We start from the raw sequence: 12,906 nt of genomic DNA on the forward strand, positions 1-12,906 counted from the left end.
CTCCCGCTGCGGCCTCGGCCTACCCGTCTGTGGAGCAGGAACGGCTCGAGCGTGTGTGGGCCGAGTGTGACCACAGGACCAGGCGCAGGGGCAGCTGTCGGCACACGGGGCGGGGGGGGGGGGGGGGGGGGACAGGCAGGCGGGCGATGCGGGAGCCAGGGGCTGGGTGCACAGGGTGCAGGCAGTGGTTGGTGTGGGAGTTGCCCAACAGGCACCCCTCGGGGGGAGAGAATGCCCAGCTGGAGAGCTCCAGAGCCAGCACTGGGGGTGGTGGTGTCACTGTGGGTGGAGGAAGGTTCCAGAACTGGGTGTGACTTCCAATCACCATGAATCCTCCGGGGGACCCTGGGTGAGCCATTTCTCCCCAATTCCCTCTCTGGTGAGACTGGAACAGCACAGTGCTGCTTGGGTGTTTGGGGACAAAATGATGGTGGCCAGCAGGGCTCGGTCGGTGAGGGGGGAGCTCAGGCAGGCGGGCACGATGGGGCGAGGGGTCTTCGCCTTGGGCCAGGAGACCAGGGCCAGAGGCTGAGCCCGCTGCAGGCTGCCCTGGCAAGCCTGCCCCCAGGGAGGGCCTCCCCCCAACCTGTCCTCCCTGGCCATAAAGATGAGCGAGGCAGCAGCTCTGCGGCCGGCGGGTCGGTTCTGGCATTTCCCACGATCGCCCTGTGACTCGGCGCGGGAAGTGTGATTTATACGACGCAGTGCAGACCGTTCGCTCCCAGTGTGATGAGTGGCTCGCAGGCCGCTGAGCTGGCGTCTGCTCAGGAGTAAGTGGGGACTCGAAGGCCCATCCATCACCCCTCCCTCCCTGGAGGCTGGACAGCGAGCATTTTGCTGATGTGGCTGAACAGTCTGATCTGTTACTTCCCGCAGAAACCGAGAGCTGAGCTTGGCCTTATAGCGGGAGGAAGGTGGAGGTGGGCAGGGAAGCGAGGCGTGTCCTAGCTCTCCACGGGGCACAGGGCCGCATGGGAAGGAGCTCAGCCGGGGCCTCTGGTGGGAGCCAGGCCACCCTGTGTGTGAGCTTTATTGTCTCAGTCGGCACAGCATTGCCCCATTTCACAGATGAGAAAACTGAGGGGCAGGGAGGTGAGATGGTCCGCCCACGTCACACCTGCACTAAGGCCAGGGGCTCAGGCAGGTCTGATTCCTATGGGAGGAGGAGGAACCCGGGGCTGCCATTCCATTTCCCCAGGGAGCCGCCCAGACCCTCGCCGGGATCCTGGCCCTCTGGTCTTCATGGTGGAGCTGCGGTGAGGGTTTCCCTCTAGGTGGGCGAAATGTCCCTTCACCTGGAATGGAGCCGTTTCCCAGGCGAGTCTCTAAGTGACGAAAGGGCTTGTCTCGCCTCTGTGGGCAGGGAAGCCGCCCACTGCAACACCACTCTGCAGGGACGCATCCGAGTGGCACTCGCACCCAGCACAGAGCACAACTGGGCTGGGGACGGGGCGAGTGCCCCGGGAGGGCTGGTGGCTCCCGGAGACACAGCAGGGCTTTCGGGGCTCGGCTCTGGACCGCCAGCTAGGCTCGCCTTACAGGCTGGGAGGGGCCTTGGTCCGGATGCCCAGGCCTGGCGGGTCCGCGGGGCACTCAGGAGCCTCTGGCCATGCGGGGGGGAGGGGGGGGGGCGCTGTGGTCTCAGGCCGGGGCACAGTCCAGTCCCTCATCCTGGGCACACTGAGCTGTTGCGGGGGGTCTTCACAGAGTGGGGGTGCACAGCGCTGGCATGTGCCCGGGGGTAGCACGGAGGGGGAGCGAGGAGGCAGCCCGCCCCTCAGCCTTGGCCGCCACCCAGGTTGACCACAGTGGGGCCGACAGAGCTCAGACCCTGGCTGGCCGGGCACCGAGGGGCTGGCGCTTCCAGCTGCGAGACGATCTCGGGTAGTGGCTGCAGGTCCCACTCCCCCTGCGAGGAAGGGCCACGCGGTAAACTGAGGCTGGGGGGTGAAATGGGCGCTGCCTCACCAGCCATTTTCCCAACCACCTCTTGGCTTCTTGTCCTCAAACCAAACTCCCCCTCCCCCTCCCCCACCCCCCACCCCACCCCCCCACCCCCAAGGCTGCTTGGAGGGCCTCCCTGGAGGTCACCTGGCACCCCACGCCCCCCTCACCCTCACCTCCGAGCCCCTGGGTGCAGGCGGCAGCAGCAGCAGCTGTTCCTCCCCCACCGGCTGCGCCACACCCCTGTCCGCTGCCACGTTCCCCCACTGTCCCCCCACTGCCTTGGTGAGTGTGTCAGCTGAACCGATCGGTAGCAATTAACCCGGCTCCCAGACGCACCCAGGAGAGTGCCTCGGGCAGCGGCAGAGCCGGCACCTGACTCAGCCGGGACTCGGGCCTCAGGGAAGGAGGAGACCCGCTCCCATCTCAGACCGCCTCCCGCCTGCCCTCCCCTCGCTTTATTTTTAGGCTCCGGGGGAGGTTGCTGGCGCCCTGCTCACACTACCCAGATTGGTCACGTGATGTATTGGCGCCCGGGAGCGGGGAGCCCCCTGCCTACGTGGGTGCTGTCGGTTCCTCCCTCTGCAGGGTCCTCCCTCCGTGGGCTGGCCGTCTGGGCCCGCCTGTCTAACGGTTTTGAGTGCTCCTTGCCAGCTCCTTGGAGGGGAGTCCTGTCACCCCACACGGGGGTCCTCGGGGGCCTGGGGCTGATGTGGGCACAGGGGCAGGCAGCCCAGAGCGAGGCCATTGCGGGGGCAGCATGCGCGGGGTGGGCGCACCTGGAAGCGCACGGCCGAGGACTTGTTGCAGTGCACGGAGAGGGGCGCGGAGCCGTACAGGGCCTGGAGCACGTCGCGGCTGAAGGAGTTCCAGGGGACGGAGGCAAACTGCTCGGGGACGGAGGTCTGGGGGCAGGTGCACACCTCCTCGCTGTTGAACCTGGAGGCGGGAGGGAGCAGCCGTCGGGGGCAGGTCGGGGGGAACCCAGCAGGGCGAGGAGACACCCCCTGCAGACGGGTGGGGTCCCCGGAGTGGCCCTCAGGCCGCCGCCTCCCCAGCAGGGCTCCTGCTCGGGGTGCCTCACAGGCTGATGGCGAACAGCTTCCTCTCTCCTGCCGCCCGGGACGGGCTGGGCTGAGGGTGCTGCTCGGGCCAAGTGCAGACTCGGCAGGAAGGGGTGTGGGGTCCATTGGTGATGCCTGCCACACCTGCTCCCCTGCTCTGAGGACCTGGCCTGGGTCCCTCAGGGCCTGGCGGCGGGGGGGTGGGGGGCGGGGAGGTGGGTCCTGCCACCGGCCGTCACCTGTTGACGAGGTGGAAGTACTTCTGCAGGAAGCCGGCGTCCACGGCGCTCTTGCACAGCTCCAGCTGCGTCTGCGGGTAGTAGTGCACGTAGTTGACACACATCTCCTCCAGGATGCCGAAGCCGCCCTGCGGGCAGGAGAGGCTGTGGGCTCGGCCCCGGGGCACCCTCACCGCTGCAGCCTGTCCTTTGGGTCAGCGCATTCGTTCATTCTTCCGCCCATCCCCTCACTCATTCAACTACCCAGCGGTCCACGTGGGTCGCTGCAGCCACACTTCATCCCATGAGTGAGGGGCTCCCCTGCCCCCAGCAGCCTCCGCCCCCGATGGGGAAGGACATCTGCACGGGAAGCCCCGGGGGCAGGGGCTCGGGGCCGGGGCCGGGAGAAGTGGGTGACTCACCACAGTGGCCAGCGTCCTGTCCTCCGTGTTGTACGTACAGGAAGTGATGAGCACGTCGCCCTGTGAGCCGAGCCGACAGGCCCGTCAGCCTGCCCAGCTGGGGTGACAGGCGCTCGGGGCCACCCTCCCATGGGACTGAGCCAGGCACGTGGTCAGCGGCCCCCGACTGGAGTCCAGCCGGCCCCTGCCCTGGGACATGGAGGGACCTTTGCGTGGCCCCCGCCCCCGATTGCTGTCTGTGTCTCTGGCCCTCCCAGCCCCCGTGGCCCTCCCAGCCCCGTGGCCCTCCCAGCCCCGTGGCCCTCCCAGCCCCGTGGCCCTCCCAGCCCCGTGGCCCTCCCAGCCCCGTGGCCCTCCCAGCCCCGTGGCCCTCCCAGCCCCCGTGGCCCTCCCAGCCCCCGTGGCCCTCCCAGCCCCGTGGCCCTCCCAGCCTCCGGGCACTCACTGGGTGGACGGACACGACCTTCTTCAGCATGCGGATCTCCTGGGGGGGAAAGCGGGGGGCGGGGGAAGGGGCACCTCAGAGAGATGGACCCCACTCCAGCCACCCCCTGGCCCTCTGGGGTGTAAGCTCGTCCCAGCCCCTTGGGGGAGCCAGGTCTGGCTGAGTTTGGCTTCTGCTGGAGGGATTGGAACAGGACAGATGCTACCACTGGGCCGCCCGGGTCCCCCCAGATCCGGATCAGCCACAGGCCAGAAACCACCCGAGCAATTAAACCCCCGCGGGGAGGGCTGGCCACTGCGCCCCCGCCAGGCGTCTGGGCCTGGCCCAGGACACGAGCCCCGGGATGGGGGTGTCTCTGTGGCGGTGGGGAGAGAGAAGGTCAGACAGGCCCGGGCAGGGCGGGGGTCCCCACCTGGAAGTGGGGGCTGTAGTGGTTGTCCCTGTTCACAATGGCCCTCTCCTGGCCGTCCCGGGCCAGCACGGTGACCACCTTCCGCCCGGTCAGGTGCGTGTGCAGCTGGGAGGCAAAGATGTGTATCCCCGAGGGAGGCAGGGCCTGCGGGGGGCGCAGGTCAGGGCCTGACCTCGTGGGGGACTTGCCGCTGCCCTCCGCCTGCTGCCAGCACCGACGGCGGCACAGGGCAGCGAGGCCGAGAGCTTCCCGGGACGTGCACTCCCGGCCCACCCTTCTCCCCAGCAGGTAACCCCTCCCCCATCCGAAAACTAGGGGGATGGTTGCCCGAGAGGGGCGTCCTGTGAGGACAGCCAGCTCTTTCTGAGCGGCAGCCTGGCCTGGAGCCCCAGATCCTCTCGGGCCCTCGACAAGGACGGTCCCCGGGGCCGCGTCACAGGAAAGGGAACCCCTCGTGGGGAGCCCGGCGGGCCCGGCCCGGCTCACCAGCTGCGTGCACTTGTCCGTGCAGTAGCCTGTGAGCACGAAGGCCGCCTCCCCGGGGGGGATGGCCATCACAGGCGTGTACACCAGGCCCAGCTCCATGATGCCCGCGTCGAAGGGCCGCAGCGTAGCCGTGTAGTACAGGCGGATGCCCGAGGAGTCCCGCCGGCCTGGGAGGGGGCGAGGGGGTGAGTCAAGGTCCCCCCAACCCTTGGCAGGCTGACCCCAGCTGTCCTGAGGCAGGAGGCGTGGTCACCCGCCCCTGCTCCCAGCCTGCAGCGGGGCCTTTACCCCACACCGGGCTGCACCAGGAGGCAGACACTTGGTCAGCAGTGTGCTGGGTGCTCTCAGGCAAGTCACTGCCCCTCTCTGGGCCTCAGCTCAAAGTCAAGGGCCTCGTCCTGAGACCTCAGTGCTTCTACCCAGCACGGCCCAGCCATGCCTGCCAGCTCTCCTTGAAGGTGCTCATTGGGGAGGTAAGCTCCCTGGGCAGCCCCCCGGCGGTCACACAGAGGTGAGGGTCAGAGGCCCGTGGACACTGCCACCCACAGGCCCCGCCCCACGACCTGTGGCCTCCAGTCGCCTGTCTCCTGCCCTTCCCCTGCCTGGACTGGGCCCGGCCCGGCTCACCAGCTGTGTGCACTTGTCCGTGCAGTAGCCCGTGAGCATGAAGGCCGCCTCCCCGGGGGGGATGGCCTCCAGGAATGTACAGCAGAGCTGGGAGGTGGGTGGAGAGCCCAGCCAACAGTATTCGTCCCAACTTACGGACGTGGAAACTGAGGCTCGGAGCCGGAGCCGAGGACCCTGTCTGAGATCGCAGCCAGGGACGTGGCCGAGCTGGGAACGGAGCCCAGGGCCTTGGTGGGGAGCTGGGTCTCCTGCTGACTTGCTCGGAGGTGAAGCCAAGAACGCCTCCCCCTCTGCCCCCCCCCCCGCCCCGCCCTCCGCCCGCAACTCAGGGTGCACACTCGGCCCTGCACCTCAGCTGCGTCCTAGGATGACGATGTAAGGGACGCGGCCGGCTCGCACGCAGACGGGATTAGATACTGAGATCACGGTGGGGCTCTGATATTTATAGGAAAGCAGCCGTTTCCAGATTTGTGGAGTGACAGGCGCGCCCCTGTATTTGGTGACGGATCCATAAATACACCCAGAGAATCAGGAGGAGACAGACTTCCCTGGCGCTTCGGGAGTTCTCAGAAACCCATTTGCTTTCCGCTTTCCATGAGCAGTAAATCCCGTCCCCCGTGAGGCCCTGCTGATGCATGTCCTCCCTGTGCGTCGCCCACAATTCCCACGGCGGGAAGAAAGTCACCGTGGGAGGTGAGCAGACCTGGCCAGGTGAGGGTCACCCCCCCCCTCCCCCCCGCCCAATCACTCAGCTAGGGAGCGGCGGGCGGGACTGGCCCGCTGATAGTCTGATCTCTCGTGCCTTTTCTGCCCCCCAGGTCCTTGAGCCGCCTGGTCGGCGCATCTAACTCGCTCCTGCTCTGGCTGGCCCCGCAGACTGAGCCAAGCCTGCGGGAGAAGGCAGCACGTTCACTCAGCCCACCCAACAGCCACCGACTCCTTACAGCTCTGGTCTCAGACCAGCCTTGCTCAGTTCAAGGCCAGCCAGTCCCTGCAAGGCTGCGTGATCAGAGACCACAGCGGCCCAGAGCCAGGCTTCCTGGCTCCCAGATCCCTCCTCACTTTGTGGCCTCGTGGGTCCCTACACTCTGGGCCTTAATTTCCTCATCTGCAAAATGGGTACGCAGGAACCTCTACCTGCCTGTCCCCGGGGCTGGTACCTGGGACAGTGCCGTGTCCCTGGTGCTGAGCCAGCCCGGCAAGGCCCTGCCCCGGGAGCCCACTGCGGTCCCGGGAGACGGATAGTGAACAGTGAGCGAAAGAGGTGAGAGGGACGCATGCCCCATGGGTCACAGCAGGAGGCCAGACTTTGGGGGGTGGGGGAGTCCAGTGCCCAGGGGAAGGCAGAGGCGGCCCCGGAGAAACAGTTCGAGCTCCTACCTTGTATCTTGAGCGGGTTGTGGTAGTGAACTTCCAGGCGGAGAAACCTGGAGGACCCGGCACCCCCGAAAGCAAGGCCTGCTTCCTCCGGGTAGTAAAAGGCCTGCAGGGAGCGGAGGGAGGCGGGTTGGGCATCAGGTACAGCAGCCCCGGAAGACAGACTGGGGGTCTGAGGGGGTCCCGGGTGGCAAACCCACCTGACTGTTGGGGCTGAGCCGCAGCGGGTGGGACCTGAGCCACAGGGGGTGGGGCCTGAACCGCAGGAGATGGGGCCTGAGCTGCAGGGGGTGGGGCCTGAGCCGCAGGGGGTGGGACCTGAGCCGTAGGGGGTGGGGCCTGAGCCGCAGGGGGTGGGGCCTGAGCCGCAGGGGGTGGGGCCTGAGCTGCAGGGGTGGTGGTGGTGGAGCAGCGCATTAGAACAGCGCTCTCCCGCTGATGGGCAGCTCATCGCCAGTGCACACGACGTTCCCGGACTCGGGTCGGCCCCTCTGGACGTGGAGGAAGCTGAGGAAAGGCCCACGGTGCAGCCCAGGGCGGCTGCGACACCTGCCCATCACCTGGGACCACCCAGGGCACAAATCCCGCCGCGTCCAGCCAGACCCGAGATCGGTACCACAGAGAGCACAGCTCTGGGCTTTTGCATTTTTGCAGAAAAGTAACAGATGCTGGGAAAAGTCCCGCGGCTCCGAGGAGCGGGCTGGCAGCGCACGGGTCTCGGGGGGGGACGGGGGGGGGCCCTCTTGGCAGCCTCACGGGCACCCTGCGGAGCCCCATCATGGGGCCTCTCGGAGAAGTGGGGACACAGAGGTGTGGAGGGGGCCCTGACTCCCGCGGAGGCCCCGGGGGACGCACCTTGGCGCCCAGGGCCCAGGCGGCCAGCACGTGGCGGCAGTAGTTGAGGCGCTCGGGCTTCATCTTGGAGTCGCAGGGCCCGCTGAAGTGGGGGAAGCTCTCGAACCCAGCCGCGCACTGGAACACCTCCATGTGGTGCACCAGCGCCTCGTTGCCCTTGGTGACAATGGGCTCGTACTGCGGGGTGGAGGGGACACCGAGGCTTGGGCAGGGACACCGCCCACCCACCCACCCACTGGGAGGTGCTCAGAGCAATTGCGCTCGGAGTTAAGCTGCTTGTCTGAATGAAGGGGGAGGTGGCCTGACAGACAGACAGACAGACACACTGCCATTCCAGTCCCAGGGGAAGAAGCAGAACTCAGGATATCAGTTGCCTTGGTCCAGGCTGGGAGCTGGGGTGCGAGGCCCTGGGAGGTGGAGTGTGAGGCCCTGGGACTGGGGTGCAGAGGCCCTGGGACTGGGGTGTAGAGGCCCTGGGAGGTGGGGTGCAGAGGCCCTGGGACTGGGGTGTAGAGGCCCTGGGAGGTGGGGTGCAGAGGCCCTGGGACTGGGGTGCAGAGGCCCTGGGACTGGGGTGCGAGGCCCTGAGAGGTGGGGTGCAGAGGCCCTGGGACTGGGGTGCGAGGCCCTGAGAGGTGGGCAGCGATGGATCAGACCACACTTGTGGCTGCAGGAAGGTCAGGCGCCCAGGGTTCGGGACACCTGGCTCAACCAGGACCTCGGACAGCTCCCGGGACAGGTTGGGGGGCGCCAGGGACAGGGACAGCTCTCCAGGCCCCCAGGCAGCAGGCCCCGCCCCCACGTACCATGACGATGTGGTGCCGGGGGAAGCCGGCGGGGAGCTCGGTCATGTAGCACCAATAGGTGGTCTCCTGGCCGGGGATGAGGACGTCGGGGGCGCGGACCTCCATGGTGCGCACGTCCGCGGGCAGGGCCGGGAGGGAGATGTCGGGCTTCAGCAGCTGCACCCTCTGCAGCCCGGTGCGCAGGCCCGAGGTGTTGATGGCCTCCAGCGACGAGAAGGGCTGCTCCAGGATCCCGTACACCAGGTGGACGGTGCCGTCCTGCAGCCGAGACAGGGCCGGCCATCGTCCACGCGGACCCCAGAGCAGGGCTCCTGGTCACCCGGGGCGCCAGGCCCCTGCCCGCCCCGCCTGGCAGATGGCATGCCCGGCACTGACCAAGAAGGCAGCCGCCAGCCCCGCTGGTGCCGGACGGAGCGGGCCTAGAAAGTTCTAGTGGCTGCGAGCTGGAGGTCACAGGCACACTCGGGGGGCAGGGGCTGGGCTGGCTCTCACGTGCTGCCGTGAACGCAAGCCCAGACCCACCACCCACCTCGATGAGGTAGTCCCGGGGGTCGCAGGTGCTGAAGGGCCGCCGGAAGAGGAGGGTCAGGCCCTGCGGAGTCCTCTGGGCCTGCAGCAGCTGGTAGTCCTGCTGGGCGTCCAGGTGGATCTGTCCCTTCTGGTCACTCCAGGCGTCCTGCAGGGACAGGGCGGGCTGGGAGCGTCGGGAGCCGAGACAGGACGGGCTGGGGGCGAAGGTTGCTGCCCACAGCGCAGGGCTCACGGGCCCTGTGGGTCCGGGGTCTGGCCGGGGTTAGGGGCTCACCCACGTCCTGTCTCCCGTCCCCTGGGGCCTGGAAGCAGGGCTCTCAGAGGCCAGCAGGTCCGGGGCTGGTCAGTCCCAGACCTCCAGGCGGGACCAGGAGTCTGTCTTGCTAAGAAGGTGCCATGACTGGGAAGGGGCCTTAGACGAACACCGCTCCCACTGGCCTGCGGAGGGCGGGCCGTGGCGGCGCGTGGAGCCGTGGAGGGGAGACGGCAGAGGCTGCACGGGCGGCGAGAGAGGACCGGGCACAGTGCTTCAGGCGGCCCTCGGCCCCCGTCCTCCCCTCCTCGCTTGGAGAGGGTAAACTGAGGCCGGGGAGGAAACGGACCTGCTGCATTCCCCCAGGATGATAAGCAGACCTGGCTGACCCCCCCCCCCGCCCCCCCTTCCCGCCACCTCCCCCTCCTCCGGCTGCTTCCCTTGCACCAGGGGCTCGGCCAGAGCCGGGGACGCGTGGGGGCGCGGGGGGGACGGCTGGGAGGGACAGCCTTCCCCATCCAGGGCCTCTGTTCTGCTCAGGAACACAGGCCTCGGCCTCGGGACCTGTTTTCACTGCTTCAGGGCCACCGCCTCTCCTCATTTCCTTGAGAAAAAAGAAAGCTGCCTGCGATTTTGCAACCATGTTCCCAGGAGAAAAGGCTTCGGGACTCAGTTAAACGCAGGCAGAGGTAACACCCAGGCTGGGAACCTAGAACGTATTTGTTGAACATCTTGCCGGAGGAGGAAAGCAAGCCCGACAGTTGTTTGCAGAGGAATTTGTTGTGCAAATTAATTCTGCAGCGCGGGAGGGGGAGGCCCGGCTCACTTGGCAGCTGCTAAGCCTCCCGGAGGAGCGAGAGCTCCGGGCACAGGGGGCTGCCTGATCCCCCCCCCCCCCAAGCTACTGAGCGCCCTTGTCTGGGAGGCGGGCAGCCCAGGGGCCAGGTCTGCCCCCACCAGGCAGCTCCGGCCCATCCGACCTGGGTGGCCCCACGCAGCTCCCCCAGCCGCGGTTCTCGCCGGGGAACCCAGCCACGTACCCTCCTGCGGGGTTGTCATGGGCACTGAAGGGAGCACAGTGAGCCATTGTCAGTTCGTGTCAACCCACAAAAACCCACCGAAGTGGAGGGGAGATCCTCCCCACCCTCCGATGAGGACAGAGGCCGGGGTCCGGCTCCCGACTCAGTGCTCCTGCCTGCTTCCCCCACGTCCTGGGATAAAAGTCTCTGTTCATAGATAAAGAAAGTACTTCCTAACTTCAAAGACTTTTCGTCTCCCTGTGTCAGTTTCTGGGGAGAGAGGGGTTTGTGCTCACAGAGACGCTGGTGGCAGGCCCAGCTGGGGAGGAGGGCGGGAGCGGGGCTCAGGACAGGGGCTGGGCCCCCAGCCCGGGACTTCCCTTCAATTTGTGGAGGCCCCAACGTTGCTCTAGTTTAAAAGGAAACTTCCCCCTTCCTCCACCCCCTCCGGCAAGAACGGGGTGCATTTCCAAGGCCAGGAGTCAGAGCTCGGCTCCGTGGGGGCTGCGCCTGCTCGGCTGACCTGCGTGTGCAAACCTAGCCCAGCCGGCACCGCGTCCCGGGCCCGGGCGTGCACGCGGGCACCGCGCTTAGTCACGTGCGGGGGTGTGGGTGCCCCGGGCGTTGATCATGTGAGTGGAGAATGTGGGGTCCGCGCTCGGGGTGGCGGTGGAGTGGGTGCACGTGTGTGGCTGCCTGTCCTGCCCCTGCGCCTGCGCTCCCCGGGCCCGGGGCGTCCTGTTGTTTGGGGTGTGCAGCCGGGGACCCTGGAGAGCATCTATTTTGGCGAGCTTGGGACACAGGGTCGAGGAGGAGGAGTGTGGGAGGAAGGCCAGCTGGGAGGCCGGGTAGGGCCGGCTCAGGGCGGAGGAGAGACTCACCCCGAAGTAGGCGCTGTCCCCGTCCGTCCAGAGCACGGCCAGGTCGGCGTTCTCCAGCTCCCCGCGGTCCGACATCCCGAACAGCACCCCGGCCTTGAGCTCGCGCACCAGCAGCTGGAAGTGGACGGTCTCCTGCGCGTAGCTGACGTTCCAGGAGAGCTCCAGGGTCCCCTCGGGGTCCAGGGGGATGCGGTAGGGGAAGGGGCTCTCGGGGGGCGTCGAGCCCTGCAGCGCGGCCACCAGGATGACCAGGAACACGGCCACCGCCGTGCCGTACATCGAGGCGGCCTCGCGCGCGCTGGGGCTGGGGACCTGCATGGCTGGCGCTCGGCCGCCCCACCTGGCCCTTTATGTCCTGGCCCTCCCTCGGGGGGCTGGGCCCGGGCGGCCGCCATAATCACATTTGTCTGCCGGGGAATTGAATTGTCCGGGTGACCCTCCCACCTGCTCGTGCCCCGGGCCAAACGCTTTGCCTCCCTGGCTCCCCTAATTGGCACTGATGGGGCATGGACACCGTCAGCGGGAATTGGAGCGGACTGGCCCAGTGATCGCCGCCGGGGAGGGTGCTCCCTGCAGCCACCGCCTTTGCACGCCCTCCCGCCAGGCACCCCCCGACCACCAGGCAGGCCGTCCTGGCCTGTCCCCCCAGCCGACGGGATGGGCCCCGTGCCGCCCCATTCAGGGATGGGCAGGCTGAGACCCCGAAGTTATCTCCAAGGTGACAGTGAGTGATGAGGCCGTGCTGCTGGAGGCCTGGCCCATGAGCCATTCCACAAGGCTGGAGGGTGGGCCACTTTCAAACTAAAAATAAAAGCCGATCCCCAAATAGGCCCTGTGTTTAGACACTCTCCCGCGGCCTGCTGTTCCGATTGTTCCCCCACAGGCTCCAGCTGGCGCCACGGCTGCTGCAGAAGCAGTGGGTGCAGTGCTGGGGGTGGGGACAGATGGCGCGGGCACGGCACTGGGGGGGAACTGGGGGGCATTTCTGGGCAGCAGACTTGGCGATGCCTTACAGAGGGGTAAAGTGTAGGGCACCCTGCTGGTGGGGACACATTCGGAAAGGGGTGCGAGTGACAGGCCCCCTTCCCTGTCTCCAAAGCTCCCTAACCCTTGACACCCTCTAGCAGAGTGGACCCAGCCTGAATTTGAACCCTCCCTGCCAGCCGGCCATTGCACTGTTCCTCCACGCCCACGGGGCCTTCCCACAGACACGCCGGGTCTTACAGCCCCGAGAGCCTCGAGTGTCAGTCTCATCGCACTCGGCTCCCTCCCATCCTTCTCTGTGCAGAATGGACTCACCGTGTGCTGCCACTTCCAGGAAGTTCTCCATGATTGCCTCCTGCTCTGAACTCAGCCCTCAACCCTCAGACATCGAACTAACTTCCTCCCTCCCTCCCTCCCTCCCTCCCTCCCTTCCTTCCTTCCGTCTCCCTCCCTCCCCTTTTTCCTGCCTTCTTCCTCCTCCTGTTCCTCCTCTCTTTGGAGAAACTAAAAACCCAACCCCAGATGCACACAGCAGTCACTGGCTGGTGCCCAGCTGTAAATCCTCGGGTATTTGAAAGACGG

General features: G+C 67.1%; 1 protein-coding gene across 2 annotated transcripts; it reads right to left on the bottom strand.

The window, feature by feature from the left end:
- Nucleotides 1-1,023: 1,023 nt before the first annotated feature.
- Nucleotides 1,024-11,658, bottom strand: DBH (dopamine beta-hydroxylase). 2 transcript variants are annotated; one of them, XM_070429988.1, is made up of 12 exons: nucleotides 11,341-11,658; nucleotides 9,186-9,332; nucleotides 8,657-8,914; nucleotides 7,851-8,027; nucleotides 6,999-7,101; nucleotides 4,992-5,158; nucleotides 4,506-4,649; nucleotides 4,094-4,132; nucleotides 3,649-3,708; nucleotides 3,248-3,375; nucleotides 2,724-2,883; nucleotides 1,024-1,909 (listed from the first exon to the last, which is right to left on the bottom strand). In XM_070429988.1, exons 1-12 carry the CDS (start codon nucleotides 11,656-11,658, stop codon nucleotides 1,778-1,780), a joined length of 1,833 nt encoding a protein of 610 aa, XP_070286089.1. In that variant the 3' UTR covers nucleotides 1,024-1,777. The 2 variants fall into 2 exon arrangements, with proteins under 2 accessions (XP_070286089.1, XP_070286090.1); XM_070429989.1 differs by having other exon boundaries at nucleotides 3,248-3,318; nucleotides 11,341-11,452.
- Nucleotides 11,659-12,906: the final 1,248 nt, after the last annotated feature.

This window comes from Myotis yumanensis, unplaced genomic scaffold, assembly GCF_028538775.1.
Source record: "Myotis yumanensis isolate MYYU_CA2020_CCGP unplaced genomic scaffold, mMyoYum1.0.hap1 SCAF_12, whole genome shotgun sequence".
Taxonomy (NCBI): Eukaryota; Metazoa; Chordata; class Mammalia; order Chiroptera; family Vespertilionidae; genus Myotis; species Myotis yumanensis.

What these genes read in the sequence shown, in the direction of transcription:
- DBH (XM_070429988.1), bottom strand. Translation starts at nt 11,658, where the DNA reads ATGCAGGTCCCCAGCCCCAGCGCGCGCGAGGCCGCCTCGATGTACGGC. An exon ending in GGGACAGCGCCTACTTCGGG is followed by an intron (nt 9,333 to 11,340) that starts GTGAGTCTCTCC and finishes CTGTCCCTGCAG; the next exon opens with GACGCCTGGAGTGACCAGAA. An exon ending in CCCGGGACTACCTCATCGAG is followed by an intron (nt 8,915 to 9,185) that starts GTGGGTGGTGGG and finishes TCTCGGCTGCAG; the next exon opens with GACGGCACCGTCCACCTGGT.